General features: G+C 36.9%; 1 protein-coding gene across 4 annotated transcripts in view; it reads right to left on the bottom strand.

Moving 5' to 3' along the window:
* DACH2 (dachshund family transcription factor 2) overlaps positions 1 to 18,484 on the bottom strand; it is a 290,535-nt gene that overhangs the window by 67,953 nt on the left and 204,098 nt on the right. For all 4 annotated transcript variants that reach the window (XM_061446147.1, XM_061446149.1, XM_061446148.1 and 1 more), the window contains exon 4: positions 1,995 to 2,150. In XM_061446147.1, the coding sequence (XP_061302131.1) occupies positions 1,995 to 2,150 (156 nt within the window). The remainder of the gene's footprint in view (positions 1 to 1,994; positions 2,151 to 18,484) is intronic.

The raw sequence follows: 18,484 nt of genomic DNA, 5'->3' as shown, positions 1-18,484 counted from the left end.
ATTCACTTAAAAAATTGTTTTAGGGTTATTTTGCATTTAAGAATTCATTAAAGAGACCACTTGAAGCTACCTTTAGGTATCCAAAATTATTTTTTCAGAAAAAAAGAGGGCTCATTCACCCAGAAAAAATGTCATATTATTTTCCTAAATGAAATGTAGATGATAAATTCTCATTAAAAATCTCAGGTACAAGTAGTGAATAACATAATCATATAACTAGTCCTAACCATTTGCTATTGATGTTAATTATTTCTAAAAGTTTTTTAACTTTTGGCTCTAAATGAGAAGACCAGTCACCATTTGGGGGTATGACAGAACCCACAACAAAAAATATCACTGACTGATATAGCTTATGTTATTCCAATATGATTTGACTATAGTGATATAAAAACACCACTGTGCCCACCACGAAAGGCAAAAACATATTTATTCTTAGCTCCCACATTATTTCTGTTTAGCTTGAGTATATCATGATCAACAACTGTGATGTCTTATGATTCACTATATACTTTATATGATGATCCATGCCAGTATTAATTATGATAAGTAATAAGCAACACCCACATACATCTCCCTTCACTTTAAACCATACTGAAAATCCCCTTCAGCGCTTACATCCATAAGCCTTTGTTCCCCTGAATGTCTCCCTTAACAGCCCAATAATCTTTCCTCATACTCTATAGAGTTCCAAAACTCCCAGACACCATCTGGCCACATTGAGTTGTATGTCTACTTAAAGTCCAATTGACATGCAAACTAAATGCAAACTACAAACAGAATTTAACAGCACATCACCAGTTTTAAGACACAATCCGTCAAACATTTCAGAGGACTATGAAGAAAATATATCCTACACTTGCAAATCATTGGACATAATGTCTGACATTCAATAAACCCTTTAATGGCCTATAGACATTTGCTTACTACAAAATCTACTGGAAAATAACTTTGAAGTTTTCTTTAAACTGCAAAGAACACAATATACCTGTATGCACAGAATTATACAAGAATCTAAAATGAAAGAATAAACCATGGTGATCTTGGGTTCTATGATCTAGTGATTCCTAACTACTGACACTAACCCAAAATGCCCAGGTCCATACCTTCCATGAACAAAGCAGATCCATAGTGTAGGAGCCATTTCAATGGCTTTGCTTTGTTCAAGTCTGGAGCCCTACACAGGCAACAAAGAACTATCTGCTCCTAGAATTGTGTCATTCATTCATTAAAATACCAAAAAATCAACTTTCAAAACTCTTGAGGATGAAGAGCTTAAACAAAAAGAATTCAGAAACAGTGAGACTTTCATTTTTCATCCATCATAATCTGTTAGAATTAACTTCTCACTAATTTTTAAAATATTAATCCTTGACATCTTTCTTGGAATAATTTTCCCTTCCTTCCCTCTTTGGGTGCAAAGGGGAACTGCTGGCTTTGCACCCGCTCCCTTCCTATGGTATGGAAGAGAGAAAGGTTTGAAAGGGAGCTTTAAATTCCAAATCCAAACTTCATCTGTGATATTTTGTTCTACTTGCTTTGGATAGCTGGGTTCAATGGATAACCTTGCCCACATCTGGCAGGTAGAAGGCAAAACAAGGCAGAGGGACTGCTTCTGCTCGCATTTAACTAGACATTTTGCATATATTCGTGACCCTCATATCTTTATTTGGTGGTCAGCATTTTCACTTGGAAGAGAATTTTTTCACATAGCTAAAATTTTAAGCAGCTTTATGGCTATTTTCCCTTCAGCCCAGGACATGGAAATGTCAATTAAGGACTGACAATCCCCAGCCCAGCAGTGGGTGGCTGTATCCCAGTGGGTGGCTAGGACATCATGCACAAGTGCAGCAGACAATGAGAGGACTGACCCTCTGTCAGCTCATGTACCTCCCATCCTTTTTCCCACCTCCAGGATGCTGGGAAGTAATGCAAGCCCAGCCTCCAAGCAGAGCTCCTTGTACTTCTTTTCCCCTCTCTAAGAGCACAGTACATACTGTTGGTAAGCAGGTGATTCTGTTGGAGAGGGCTGAGTGGGTGTGCACTTCCAAGGCTCGACTGCCCTGACAGTGTGGGATGACCAATGCTGTGCTGTGATCCTGTTGTAATGGGAGACTGAAGTTTGTCTTTATCCCAGGAGGATTCACTTCCACCTGCAAAACAAAGTACAAACAAAGAAACCATAAATGGCATCTACTTTTCTTTAAAGGACATTTTGCTTGGTTAGCAGCAAGCTAATACTCTTTGCATGGCTAAGCACCAAGGACAAACACAGCACCTGAAAGGACACCTGAAGACTTTTTAATGTAGTAATAAATACACACCAGGCAAAAAATATTATTAGAAACTTTCAGTATCACCTACCTTCATAACAGTAGTTTCTGGAAGCAGGAAAACCTATATGTTTAAGGATAAAATCATCCAAGTAAACATCAGTCACAATTAAGTAAATAAGGCAGAAAGAGAACATCTCAGACACTGAAAACCATTTCATGCTATCACAGGGAATCAGGCCACTCAGTCCCTGCCAGACACTAATCTGTGTCCACCCTCGGGCCTGTCAGGTCTCTCACTGCTGTTAATCTTACTGGAGGGTTGCTCAGCTATTCAATTCCTCCATGCTCACAAGCATTCTAGCTTAAATTCATCCCAGAACAGGTCACAACAATTTGCCCTGCTGCTACGTTATCTTTGAACTCGAAGAGCTTTCCCTCCGCTGCTGGGTTTGATCCTGGGGATGTCCTAAGTGAAACACTTCACTTTGCTAGGTTAAACAAGCCAGGCGCTAGGTTAGGCTTGGAAATAATCAATATTCAGGAATTTAAATTTGAAGAGTCCAGATATCTATTATGCATAGTAATTATTGTCTACAACAAAAACAGCACAGTGAACTAGGCACTCATGTTTGGTCTAGAATATTTGTTTGGACTTCTGCAGCAATCTGACAGATCATAGTTTTCTTCAGTATTACACTTATACACGTGAATAACAAGTTCCTTTTAAACAGCAGTTAAGTAGACCATGTTAGTGAATTCTAAAATACATCTGGTCCAAAAAACAAGCCACCTAAAAAGTAAGATTAAGCACTGCTACAGGTAAAAAATATTTTCAGTACACTCCCTTCCCAGATACACCCACATTTTCAATTAGATTATAGATTGTTATGAAAATGCCTAACTGCAGTATTGACTTTGTTGTGAGTTTATGAACAGGAATTTCAATTAGAATAAGTAAATAGATTACTGTGATGCAGCAGATAGAGGCAGAGGCAGCAAACAAAAAACATTTTAATTGAATATGAAAGTAACAGAAAAATTCCATTCTTTATGACAACACTTAGCTAATAAACGTGATTAATACTGCTAAATGCAAAAGTTTGAAAGATCAATGACTGAGAAAAAAGGAAAACACTCCATCATTTTAGCACTATGTCCAAGTATGAATTACCTTCTTATAAAAGATTTGTAATTTGTAAAATGATGAGTAATACACTGACAAAGAAAGATACATTAAATTATGCCATGTGATATAATATAACATGGCATAGTGCAGTAATTAGAAGAACTACTACAGTTAAGGCTGTGTCAGCATCTTTGTTATTTAATATACTGTATATCAGCTCATTCAAATAACATTTGATTGCTCCTTAGTACAGAAGTTGTCCATTTTGACTCTTGTGAAGCACAGGTGGTATTATTTGGTAATGTATTTTTCAAGTTATATGTGTAATTTTGAAAAGATTTTAGGAGGAAATGCTTAGAGTTTGGTTTTACCAAATGAGCTTTGGTTTTCCCCATGTGCTTCTTCAGTAAATTTAACATATGACGTGCACTTTAGCATGACTTTTTTTGTTTAGAAACAAAATTCATACATGTAACTTCATGTATCAGGGCAGGCGCCACAAAAATTGGGCACCAATCTCTAAATTCTAAAGGTCTTCCTCACCCCAGTTGTTTTTCTTTAGTATCTAACCCCAGGCACAGATGGTCTAAGCTCTCAGCTCATTTACTTATTTCTGGAAGTTCCTCTTCTCTTTCCAAAGCCTTGTGCACCTACCCATCATACTTCCATAGCTCTGAAACTGCAGTATCAGAGTGCCCTACCAGCTTTCTGTGCCCAGATTTACAACTGACGCACATTCCGTAGGAAAGCACAGTTACTCCTATTTTACAGTTGGAGAACTGCACTGTGAAAAGAAGTGACTTGCTTAAGGGAACACAGGAAAGTTCCAATGGAATAGGAAACTGAATTTAAATTATGTTGTATAGTCCAAATCAGTGGACCAGTTTTCCTTACAGATGGGGACAGTAATAACTTTCTTCCTGCAAATTTCACTTGTAAATCTGCTCCAGTATTCAGTGCCAGCAACACAAGAATAAATTGCAATACACTTATCTCTACAGACCATTCCTGTATTCTTACGTTCCCTATCACTTCTCCTTAGAGAAAGTAAAAAAAATACTGCTGAGCATATAATGTATAATAAAGGAACATGTTAAATGAAATGTATCCTGTAGTCTGCAGTATACCACAAAGATAACAGCTTCACCGTTTAATCTGGACTGCATATCCTATGCAGTATCAAGCCTCTTAAAAAGAAAATAATAATTAGAACTTCTTCTTGCCTTGAACTGTTCAATTGTGAAGTGGTTTATAAGGGCACTTGGATTATTTCCAAGTGGGAAGTTAAGGTGAAGAATTATGAAGCAACTTCCTCCATGCTACCTGGTAGACTAATGGTGAAACTGAAGAGCAGTCAGATCTCATGGGTCCTGCTACTGTGCTCTATACCACAAACACTGCCAACTCATCCTAACCACAGCTGCTTTGCACAGCTGAAAAGTAATACTTTAAACAGAAAACTTGCATCCTTGCCTGCATTATCAATTTCCATAAGAAAAAATTACATATAAATTAATAGCAAGCCAGAACTAGATACACATTATAAACCAAATATGTAAAATGCAAGCCTGTGGTAATATACTCAGTCCTTTTACTGTCACACAACTTTTTAAGAAAGTATTTATTTTTGAGCATACACATTTCCTTATTTAGTAACACAGCTGTCAGCATTTTTTATCAGCAAATACTTATTTGACATATATACATATCAATGTATATACTCAAACTCTTTGTTACCGTAACAGTTAGAAGCAAATATACCTATAAAAAATAAATCCTTCTTAATACTTTAAATTTAGGTCTAGCCACAATTTTTCTGGAGATTTCTGTTCATTGTCAGTTTTTGTCCAAATAGGTGTCAGGTAAAGATGTCATGTTTTGACTCTAAATGCTGGCCTTGGTATGATGAGCTTACAGCTGAAACTAAAATGAAACTTTGCAATGTGAGTCACACCATACAGCACAGAGAAATAGAGGTACGGGAGCTGAATTTTCTTCTCTCATAATATTCAAAAGGTTTGGTTTGAAGAAACTTGCATTAGGGAAAAAAAAACCAAATCCTTTGCCCATACTAAGCTAGTGAAAGATCTCATTCTTTTTAATATAGGGGTAAAGGAGTCTGAACAATGATCCACGGTACTGTAAAAAGAGACGGACTTCACGTGATTGATTTTAGGTATATAGAAAACGAAAGGGGAAAATAATACATGCAACAAAAAGCAAACATACAACATTAAGGAGAATGAGACGGCAGCAATTCGACTTCCCTCCTTTAGATGAGGGGAAATGTAACTTTTTGTTTAAATGAGAAATAATATCCCATTTTAAAATATTAGTAACTTGATTCATAAGTGCCATAGGAATACTATTACAGCACTCAGAAGTCTGTTGATTTGTCAAAATGCCAATACATCATTCATACACTTTACAGAAAGCTTTATGTTTAACACTATTACCTACTACCCATATGACCTTCTCTCCAACAGATAAAACTAAAGGACAAAAAGGTAATTTTTCCTTATCTTGTTTGCATTCTAGTCGATCTTGTCCCAAACCAGATTGTACTCAGCATTAAAAAAGGGCAAGAGAGACAAGAACCTCCATCTTCCAGAGCTCCTGATGACTGTCAGAAGCAAGCACATTGACTGTGGTTTCCTTAACGTAGCCATGCTGAAGTGAGAAGAAAAGGCAGAGATATTAGCTGTTCAGCTTCCTAAAGGGCTGCAGAAAGCACTGGCTGCCCAGGTGAAGCAGCTGAAAAAAAGCCTGGCCTGCTTCAACTACCTGGTTCAGGCCACACAGCAGATGTGTGGTGCACACTTCTGATCTCAGATTTGCAGCTAAATGCACAATGTGGGTGGAAAAAAAGGCATGCCTGACTCACCATACACAGTCACCTACATGAAACAGTGCCTGTTTTGTGGGGTGCAGATAAAGATGGAGTCTATATGGATTTGATAAAAAGAGGAGTATATTTAACTATTAAAGTCTGGCATTTACCCATCTTAACGGGTTATTTGAGAGCACTTACAGTTATCAGTGCATGAATTACACTTCTGTTTAACCAAGAAAAAGCAAAACTAATGCAACAAACCCCAGCCCATTCACTTCTAAATTAAAATGTGGTCAGAGGTAAGCATTCCCTTAATGTCATTTTACAGCCCAGCAGCCAGATTCTGTATGTCTCTCTTCCCACATCCCTATGAACAGTGAATTCGGATGAGTTCAGATGCACAGGGAGTTAAATCGTAGGTAACACAGACAAATAGGTAAAATCAGACTAAGCAATACATGCGTATGCCACTGATGAAATCCACTGTAGTCATAAAGCCTCTGCAAGGTTATTGACAGTCCTGTACATGTCTGTAAGCAAAGCTTCTCTGTTTAAGCTTCATTTTGTTTAGTTGAAGGAAATGCAAGAGGTAAGATCAGTTTCATTTTCTTAAACTGCTACTACTCACCCATTTTAGTAATTTTATAAGAAAACTCTTAAAGCTCTGTGTTTTCTAGCAATAAACCTCTCTCTGCATTTCTGTTTTTCAAAGGAAAATCAAACCAACTGGTTTTGGTGAAGGTATGTTTGTGATGATTAAATTAGTGTCTTGTTTTTAAGTATTGAAAGATCTCCAGAAAGTAATCAAAGTCCAATTTGGTGACAGTTTCTTTTCATTTGGTTTCAAATTCATTTTATCAGCCTCAAAACTGTCTGGTCTGGCTAAATGAAAACCACTCTGTCAGAGGTACCTTTGAATTGAACCACCACACTGCTTCAATCGCTGTCATTTTATTTTTTTGTTGTGATGCATTTCTGAGGAATTGAACTCAAATTGTGAAAAGCAATACCAATTTTAGTCTAAAATTATTTTTTAACTTATTTTTCAAGCTGTTGGGCATATTAAACATAACATCAGCTGCAAAGGAAAAAGAATTCAGTGCACTGCTATTTCAGCACTGAGAGTATCGAAGTATTTATCACCCCTAACTTCTTTTGTAAGTGTCCAGCACACACAAGGCCTTTGAAATTTTTTTTTGCTTGTCTAGAACCCCAGCACTCCTGAAACAACATAGGCCTATTTGCCAGCACTCCCAGCCCCAGTATTTTCAGGTGTCCCAGACTATTTGCTTTTACCAATATCCTTATCTCACCTCAATACTGGGAAAAATGGTCACTTGTTTTCGCCTGCACAGAATATCCTCTGCTGAAAATACTTCAGCCTACAACGTTCCATCAACTCTATTCATGGTATCAGCATATGAATGTTCCAGGAGAAGAACAACAGGTAGAAAACAATTTCTGTCGTATTTGATAAACGGAGAATCTCACTACAGTAAGGATACAAAGATGCCACCCAGATTATATGCCTGCTAAACTCACTTTCCTGTCAGAAAAACATAAAACCGCTCCTGATCAGGATTACGACCAAATTCTGCCCCTCATATTGGCAGTAGGTGATGTTATTTATGGGGACCATGCAAGTGTGGACAATTTTTGTGGTCCCAAATAAACTTTTTTACTTTAAATTAGGAATGAGATTTTTAATCAGCTCCAAGAGCATGACACCTACCTGAAAATCTAAATGGAATATTTGCAATGCATTTAAAGCTTTACTGCATTGATTTGTTTAGCTGTGTGTATTCAGCTCTAGTGACTTCTGGATTATGTCCTTCACAAAAGCCATGGAAGTGTGCAGGGTAAGATACTAAAACTCAAGAAATCCAGGGATGGCTTTACTGGGCTACTTCCAAAAACTTATCAAGTGGTTCAGCAGATGTAATTACTGCTTAGTCCTGCCAAAGCTTTGAAATGTGCCCATTAATTCAGCAATTCCCAATCTGTCCATCAGTCAGTCATACTTAAAAAATATGTCTGTCAGAACTTAGGTGAAGTAATCTGTTGATAATTATACAATAAGAAGGCATCTGAAACCTGAATATAATTTCTAAACTCTTTGAAAAGTCTAATGACAGCAGAAGCAAAGTTTATTTCACAGCAAACAGGATACTGACGATAAGTGGGAATATGTCAGAATATTTGATGCCAATTTAATTATGAACAATAATTTCAGGAAGATAATTTTTTTGAAGATAAAAGCACAGACATGTTTATTTAGGAACCTAACCATCCCTCCCATATCATCAATTGCTTTCTTTAAAATTAAAAAAGAAATAAGGTGGTGGTAAATACAGCGTGTACTGAAGTTCCTACATTATGACTGGTGATTATAGTGCTAAAGCACAATACCGGAACAATAAGGTAACTCCTTACTGGCAGTTAGCTTGGAAAGCAGGAATGTCCTGCAATGGGCAGTATAAAATCTGCTCTCTCTCCCCTTCAAACAACAGACTGGGTTATGAATCCCTTCGAATTACGTACATGAAAAGGCTAATGGCTACTAACATACGACAGTGTTTTCTTCTACTTCCTAAGGCCAGTGTAGAGAAACTACTGGCTGCAGCAACAAAAACTTCTGGGCATAAGAGTCTTCTGCAGACAACTGCTAAAATACGAAGGACCTTTTCCTCATGTAACCAATATTTAAAAAGTGTGAAAGTGCTGCAAAATGGATAAAGAGACACAGGAAAAAGAGAAAATGCAGTGTGATGTAAGAGACGACTTTTATAAAAATACAAACTGCTCAAAGGGGCAAGATCTCCATTTAAACTCAAAATACCAAACAACTTACACCACCAAAGCACCCCATTAAAGTTAGATTTAGCAAGATGAAATGCCATCTTCCTAGATGCAAACTATTCTAATAAATTTTCATTAAAATGCACTAATATTCAAACGCTCTGCTCAAAGTTAGCTATGTGTACCTATTCTCTTTTCTTTTGCTTTTAGTCATGCATAAATATTACATCAAAACAAGTTGCTTGACTCGGAAGGAAAGTGACATGCTGGAAAAAAGCTCTGCCAATTAATAAACAATGCTTTGCTTCTTTGTTACCTGATCATTAACCATGTGATAATCGAGAGGGAAAACTTGTAATGTTTGTATCAGCAGTTAGATACTGATGGCTTCCAAAATGGAACTTAGTCATATTTCAGGACAGAGTGACAATATAACCAAAGGAATAATGGCTCTCAGAATGACTGCATACAAACAGCTACAGCCCATCCAGCTGAATGCCTTGTCTCCAACATGGGCCAAAAGCAATACTGAGGAGTTTAAATACAGAGAAAACTTAAAGTGACAATTTCCCAGAATAATACTCTCCAACAATTTATGTGTTAGGAACTTGCCAAAGCAGAGGTATCTTCCTTGAATTTAATAACCTTTAATAGATTTTTTTTTCAATTAAATGAATGTTAGTTTTCAGCATCTACAATATCCTGTAGCAAGAAGTACCACAGCTTGCCTATGCACTGTATGAAAAACTACCTCGTATTATTTGGAGACGTTTGGGGGGTTAATTTGACATTTGCTGCCTTCTTTTGATGTCTTCTAGTTCTTATAGTGGATAAAATAATAAGTAATAAACCCCTATTCAGTTTCTTCTATACAATATATAGTATTATTTTTGGAGTTGATTTAGAGTTAAAACCTGACCTTCCTTTTGAAGGTATGTCAATGTCAGAAGCATATGCAACCCCATTCCTGGGAGATAATAAATGACCTCTGTTCTCTGATGCGCAGGTACCTTTGTAGGAACCTCAGCAAGTCTGAGGTGGTTAGCAGACAATGTACCTTTCCACTGGAAAGCTGGGCCAGGGAGACCGTACTCCTGACAGCATACAGACTGTGCTTCAGACAAAAGAGGGCTTACAAAAATCTGCATAATCATGATTTCAACAGACATGCTGGTGGTGAACTCAAAAGAGAGGACAACCATTAATTGTTCAATGCTATTTTGAAAACAAAATGTTCCAAACTATTTTGAAAGGTTTACGATTCATTCTTGCACAACTGATCTGCCTCAGAAATACAGCACTGAACCAGCTACTAAGAAGGAGAAAAATGACTGCTACTGCTGAACCCAGGACGCTCCTGCACTCTAAAGGGTTATGGTTCACATTTTTTAGTAACTGGTTTGTGACTCTATGCCTATTTATTGCCTTATACAAAGATAAGAATACTGTACTAGAACATGGTATCCTCGTTAAGGACCATCAACAGAAAAATTAACTCTTCTACTGCAAAAGCAAAGTCTGCCATCAGAAACGTGTGTTTCACAGAGAGAAGTAAGGTCAAGATTTTGGTCTGTCATGTTTTTGTTACTGTTCATGATGCACAAGCCAGAAATAAAACAGCTTAACTTTGAGATCTTGAACAGAGTTTGTAGGGCTGCCTGCCAGAAAGGATAAAACATACATCCTCCTAAACACAACAACTGCAGCCAGCAAGCAAGGAACTAGGATTCAGATTCCAGTGATGATAATCATTGACCCTTCACTCCCCACATACCAAGTGTTTTCTGGTTTTGGTGTGTTCTTTACTTACTATTTTCCCCACGTTTAACAACTTACTGAAACAGCCACTGAGATGCATGTACTGCATATTTTGACTTTAACTAGCCAGATAGTTTAGCTTGATTTTGAGAGACTTTGAGAACATCTTGCCATCCACGGCAGATAGTTACCACCATGGTTCAGAATCAGATCAGTCAAGTTTTAACAATTTATCATTTACTGTTTCTTTTAAATAATTATGAACAGTTCATGTTACAGATTGTAATCTTCTGAGTTAATCTGTAGTGACATAAATGAATTATTTATCTATAATATTTTCAAAAACTCCTAATACTGAAAGAACTCAAACATGCAAAATATGGCTTGAAAGAATTAAATAATTTGTGGCACCTCCTACATATACATCCAGACAATATTCCAAACCTCTGCCAACTTGAAGCCCCTCTACAGAACTTCGTGATATTGGAGATTTTAATAGAGAATGAGAGGTTGAAAAAGGGATACCCAAGATCCTTTTCTGTTCAAACTGAATCACTGTAGAAGCTCTCCAATGAGATTTTACAGCCCTGGGTTCCATGAACGATCAGTAAGTGCTGACACTTGCACACTTTCAACAAGCTGTGTCAGTACAGGGAACATTGGCAAGGTATATACTAATTCTGAAGATGAGCCATTTTTTATATCTGGCATTTGATTCCTTGCACTAAGTTATTACTGACTTCCAAAAAATGTAGAATGTTGCCAAAACCAGGAGAGCCTGAGAGTAAACCTAATTCACATAAAAGGTCAGCAGAGAAATCTACTGTGTTTCACTTACTTGCAGCCTAAAAATAACACACAAAAAAATCCTGGACTATACTAGCAGCCAACTTTGCACTTCCTTTAAAAATCACTTTCATTTTTGCTTGTAGTAATAGCAAAGTACATACCTACCACAGCACTTGGACATCCTAGAGGTTCAATCTATCTTTGACTTTCATAGTATTTGTCTCATTCAGCAAACCTAGTCATTAGGTTGCTCTCATTTAATCTCTAGGGCAATTCCCCTCAATGAGTTTCAGTGGGAGTTTTACATTAGCTTCTCTAAGGAGCAGGATCAAACCTCTAGAAAAGACTAATAGTGCCTAACAAACTATTCAAGAAAACACAGCCTAAATTTGTTGCGTGTATAGGACATTCTGTGTCTTCATAGCTCTTTCTGAGGCACACAAAACCATAACTAACAACTATAATCAGAACAGACATTATTAAAATGTTGTATTAATACCAGATGAAGTGAAAATATTTCTGAAGAAGAAAAAATACGAAGCTTCAGAAACAAAATATAACAGCACAGTGCCAAGCTGAACTTAACTAAGCTTGAGGTTTTGGACAAGATTCATTTCTGCTTGTGGTATAAGTACGCACCACCTTGATTATCATTTAAAAAAATATTGACAGCTTGCCTTCTCATACCAATGCCTAGTAACAAATTCCAAATGTTTTGTCACATTTCTTGTGAGCAATGCCATCTGCCAGAGGTGGCATTTCATGGCTGTTTACCCTGACTCCCTCCAAGAATTCATCTGCCACTATCTAATGCTGGCTGAATAAAGGGGATTAAGACTCTGATGCAACAGAGACTATTGATAATTTGGTATAATTGGGAAGAAATGAAGATAAATGAGGTTGAGGATGGAGAGGCAATTAGTTGAGCTGCCTGTACAGCTGTGTTCTCGGCCTAGCTCCCCTGGCCTTTTCTTTGGTGAGGTATGTGCAAATTAAACATAATGACAAATACACTCTTCCCAAAGCTCTTTAGTTTGGGAAGCTTAAAGATATGATTTTCACTTCTGAGATTCTAGGCAGTTTTCAGTTAAAAAAAAGAGAGAGAGAGAAACAGCCGTACTCACTGCTGAGATTTTTAAACAGCAATGCACTTTGTAACAGCTACAGATAGCCTTGATTGCTCCACAAGTCCGGATGTCTTTGATACCTGTATTTGGTGTCTTACTCTGTAAATACGCTCTATCCATGTAAGTGGTCTAACAACCACACCAGAACACGATCCCCCTGCCATATTGATTCTTTAATGTCTAGCTCTACATTTCGCAGCTGGACCTCCATTTTTAATTGTGCTAGCTTTGAAAAATACTGGTCAAAAAACCTTAAATGGGATGTCTACAATACATATTTTGCTCTACAAAATCTTAAAGCGATGTATTTTCAGTCATAAATATAATAGGAAGACAGCTACCCACATATAAGCCTTATTTCTAAGTCATATTACTCAGGTGAGGCCAAGAAATCACGCTCTAATACCTCGAAACATACTTAAATCCAAAATGAACCTGGTCAGACTACAAACCTCCAAATCGGAAGGCACACATATGCAGCCTAATTTGTAGTTCTTTCAAATACATTGAGATATGTTCATACATATAAATACGTGCACATACATTGTTTAACATAAACATACAAAAATACACATTTGTCACAAGTAATGTTTGTTTCACATAATATCCTGACATAGTTTTCCATAAATGTCAAAAAAGGTAACATCCCTTTTGGAAATAAAACTAGTATTTGCATAGGCAGCTTTAGCTTACAGACACATTTGCCTAACTACCCACCACATGAGAATTTTCTGCTTTCATATATGGGTGATTCTATCTGAATCAGGCCTTAGATGAAAGACTTCATAAGTAGCACTTTTTCCTACATCCATATTGTCTTCAGCTCTTTTAAGAAACTATTTTATGGGTCACCTGAAAAATGCTCTTTACAAAGTCTAGCTCCTGTGCACAGAAGGGATTTTGGTAAATTTTGGAAGAAAAATGTTAAATGTCTTTAGAAGAATGATATTTAATAGTTTTATTTTGTGATATTAATTTTCAAAATAGTTACCTTGTACAGTTCTTTGTTGTATTCTCAAGGCTAAACCCACAATTATCCTGTTTCAAACTCACAGAACTTCTGCAAAGTACAGTGTCTCCTCCTCATTTTTTGCAAGTAAAAAAAAAGCAACACCTTTCTCAACCTCAACACCATACTCATCCCTGGTACCTAGAGGTCAACTAAAATTTCTGTTTAGCTTTACCTAATGTACTTTTTCATCTTGGATTAGATTTCTACAAAAGACGAAAAAAGGTTCACTTTTTATGAGGTAAAAATGCCAAGAGAAAAGAAAAAAGAATAGCTCGTACTTAAGTCTTACTGACACTGAAAACTGGTCTGAGGTTTAATGGCTCCTTTATGCAACAAAAATTTTTAAAAGTAGTTCAGAATAGTGATTTCTTTTTAATTAGTCTGCAATATTCACATTGCATACATCACACCTCTGATCTTGTACCGGAACCCTCTTCTCATCAACACTGTAAATGAGCAAAATTATTTGCTGCCTATCTTCTGGCTTGACACTTTATCAAAGTGTTCCAAGTTAATCTTTAATCTTGTGATGACTGTGTACAGTGCACACATTGAGTCAGTCACATTGAGCAGAACTTTGGCTTTCCACTGGGGAACAAATGGCCATACCCTGGCTGGAGAGATGGCAGCGGCTCCCTCCAGCTCTGCCCTGCTTCCTCACACCTGCACCGCAGCTGTACACACTTGCCAACACTCATGTTGGTAGCCTCTATCTCCTGGGATCACACAGAGTTGAGTGCTCTCAAACAAGGCCAAAACACACATCTCTGTGGGTGCTCCTGACGTGTGTCAGCATTGCTGCAGTCACCAATAGCCAATCCAGCACTTGCCTTCTATTTTGCATCTGAGAAAAACACCGCAAAACTTGCCCAGTCTCTTTACACCTCAGCATGCCTCTTACCCTTCATTCACAGCAACGGCACTAGCTGCTGCATGAAGAGGAACTGTTGGCTGAGGGCCACGTGCTCCAGCTAGGCAGAAGAAAAAACGTCAGGGGGGATTTGCAGGAAGGGCAGAAGCTGCAATGCAATGGGGAGACTGAAATCTGGACAGTGACCCACCTAAGTACCAGCTAAAGGAGAAAAACTATCAAAACTAGCTTCAGTAGGTTACTGGACACAGAAAGGATGGCAGTAACAAGAATACTTCCATAACCTAAAAGGTAGCAGAAGCAGTTTCTGCCTGAGCAAGCTAGGGAAACAAAGGAAAGGCAGGTGATAAAACACAAATACACACATGAAAATTTTTACACCAGCATGAATAAGACAAAGAGCTGAAAATGAAATATTCTGTATTCCATGTTCATTTTGCTTTGTTTTCCCACTTCCACATTAAAGCACTTGGGTAAGTCTCTCTTCTTTTCCCTCCATTTTGTATAGTCGCTCCTCAGAGGCGGGTGCTAATTCTCTTCACATCAAACTCCCATCCCCAAATCATAAAATGTGACACGATGACTGCAAGCGATTAAGCGAAGCCGTCCTTAAGAAAATAGAGTGTTTTTATAGAATCCCTTCTCACTGTTTTTCAAATGTCTCTGTGATTACAGATGTATTATGAGGCTGAACATGAGTTCATCTCTACCTCTTCTCAATTCTGAAATCCAGACGTACCCAACCCAAGTATGAAAGTAAGTATACAAGAAAAGAGAGCCTTTTGACTGCTAGAGGATTTTTTTCTTTATTTGTACATTACTTGCAAATCTTGCTCTTTTCCTATTTTATAATGGCACCTACAGCAGTATTATATAAGATTTCTAGAGCTAAAACAACAACATTATTACAAAGGTAACTGTGAATTCTCAAAAGCGAACTGGGAAAGCAAAAAGAAGTAACTGAAGAAGAATTTCTGCAATTAGCATCTTTCTTAGCTTACTGAAAAGTTATCGTGAATATTCACCTGCTACACTCCAGGTAAGCTTTTTAAAAGTGGCGCTGGAATGGTCTGTTATCTGAACAATGGAGACACAGGAAAGAGCTGGCAATGCTCTTGAATGACCTTCTTAAAAATCACAGAAAGTTCCTAATGGAAAAAAAAACGTTTTTCTGAATACATGCTATCCCAATCTATAAAGCTGACTTGAAAAGATGTCATTTGTGGCTTACTATGAGGTATTTGCATAAAGGAGCTAATACACTAACTCATGCTCAAGAATAATAGCCACAGATTTCAACAGATTTTCAGAGCTCCCTGGTATATTCCGAGAACAATATCAAAGGGTTCCTCTCTCCAGCACTGCTGGTGTCAAGGTTAATGAGCTAAAACTTGTTAAATTCATATTACCAAACTAATGACTTTTTTATAGTATACTGCATGGATCTTGACAGGCAGGCTAATGTGGAATACTGCTAGTCTTAATTGAATTAAAAGTTACTACATGTATACAATTAAGATAACTAAAAATGGAGGAGCTGTGAGGCAACTGTCTAGCTATACCATGTCATTGTCACGTACTTCAAGTGCTGCCACACATAAAGTTCAAATTTCAAACTCAAGCACTGAATTCAGACCACATTCAACTGCAAACATGCAGAGGAGAGGAAATACTGACTATCAATAACCCTTTAAAAATCATTCATCTTGATCCTCGTAAGCGCCCTCTTCACCAGTTCACACACTGGACCAGAAAAAGCCACGTAAAACTACAGAGCCTCGGCTCTTGATGACTGTGCAAAAGATACGCTCAACACTGGTGAAGAGAAATTGCCTTATTCCCAAACCACTCTGTCTTGGAGCAGCCCGACAGCTACAGCTACAAAGCAACACACACTTTCTGCTGAGGTATCTTTTTCCATCAGTGTCCTTCTCCTGATGAGGACTGGGAATGCATGGCTTTCCACTCATTCCAAAACCTTCTGCTGCATGCTGGAAGAGCTCCTATCTACCAGGGAATTTTCTAAATCATGTGTTGATAATGGGAGGATATTGAAAATACAAATTTTCTTGAAAAATAAAAAAAAATCAGCCCCCATGAAAATTCCAGGACAGATGTGTAAGAAGTAGGATACATTTGAAATTATTTAAATAATGTGAATACGATTTTTAATACTTTGACATCATCACACCACACATAAAGACTGAGGGAAAATAAAAGCTTAGAGTCTACATCCAACCAGATAAGAAATAGCAGGGGAAAAAAAAAAAAGGATATTTAATGAATCATATTAAAAGGGAAAGAACTTATGAAAAATAAATGGCATTTGTAGATGATTAAATTTTGAAGGTGAGATGTTGTATAACTGCACCAACCATTTATTTCAGTGCCATAACTGCATCTAATAAATAAAATACTTTTTTTAATCAAAACAGAAGATTCACTACTATCTGATGACTTGGATCTTCCTTTTATGTAGCACAGGGGCAGGGTTTGGGCTGTAATTATCCAAGGCAGTTTCAAAGAAAGAAGTGCTGTTAGTTAGTCGGATAGGAAATCAGTATCAGTCACTAGCAATAGACCAATGCAAATATTTCTTCTACAGACAGAATCTCTGTGCTTAAATTCAGAGAGGCTCATTAGAGATTATCCACCTAAAAAAAAGATACCTACAAGTTTCACACAAATGCTCTTCTGTTTAGATAAAATTTTTCTATTAAAGTTCAATCTCTCGCTAACACAGAAATGTTATTTAATATACAGTATATACCCAGACACACTGGGTATTTATAAAAATGAAATTTAAAATCTTACTCATAATAGCTATTCTAGCATTTTCAGTAGGACTTTTCTCCCTGTATCTAGGATTTCACAGAGAAAGGGAATAAAGTTGGATTAAAATTGCATAAATACCTACTTTGTCAAAATCAACAAAAATACGAGAGGCCCTGTAACTGAGGGGGAATATTTCTCAAGGATGAAATGCCAAAATCCCCCATCACATCAAATTCTTAGAGAAAAGTCAATTAGGAAAAAAGATCCATAGGAATCATAGGAACTTGAAAGACACTTCTTCCTACTACCTTTCCAATTTCCATCTAAAATAGGAGAAAATAAAACACAATTTAACTAATATTATATGCCTTACAGGAAAATGGGGAAAAGCAGCCCCTCATGCCCCATTACTAATTGAATATACAGCTCTTATACAGGTATGCTGGTATGCACTAGTGCTAAAGTCACATGTATCCATCCTTACAGAGCATCTTCTTTAAAAAAAAGGAATCTATTCTCATTTTTATATTGTACAAAGGGAGAACAGACAAAAAAAAAAATTTCTAGGTTTTAAATATTAATGCATTTAAATATTTATTTAAATATCAATGCATATTTAAATACGAACGCATGTCTGATCTTAAAGGCAAGCTCAACATTTATGTCTTATCTTGGTGATAAAGTTCAGGAATATATAATGAGAGTGGAACAACTCTGCTACTGATTAAATGTCAAAAAAGGTTTTATTGTCAAATATACTGTAAATACAGAAGATATACAACAAAGCATTAATTGCAGATGGCTCTGCACAGCTTAAAAAATGTAAATGATCTAAACAGGAAATGTTGACTTTCAGTTTCAGCTATCAATTATAATTTACCTTCAGAACATACCTCCAGTCAACCTGTAAAGATAGAATGAACTATAAAATGGCCAAATGCAAATGAATGAAATGCTTCACGTTCACGGGCAAAGGTTAGCACATTAAGAGTCTATATTGTAAGCATATATAGCAGAATCAACCAATCTACCCAAAATTCTGGATCTTTATCAGAATTTATCCAAACCTTTGTGAACATTTAAGAGAGATACAATGTGAAAATTTGGTCAGGATAGATGAA

Source organism: Pezoporus flaviventris, unplaced genomic scaffold (assembly GCF_033815535.1).
Source record: "Pezoporus flaviventris isolate CSIRO_AGI_PZ_B2104156 unplaced genomic scaffold, CSIRO_AGI_Pfla_v1 ptg000005l, whole genome shotgun sequence".
NCBI classification, from domain to species: Eukaryota; Metazoa; Chordata; class Aves; order Psittaciformes; family Psittacidae; genus Pezoporus; species Pezoporus flaviventris.
Note: the sequence above shows the minus strand (reverse complement) of the source record. Positions and strands in the feature narration are given on the sequence as shown.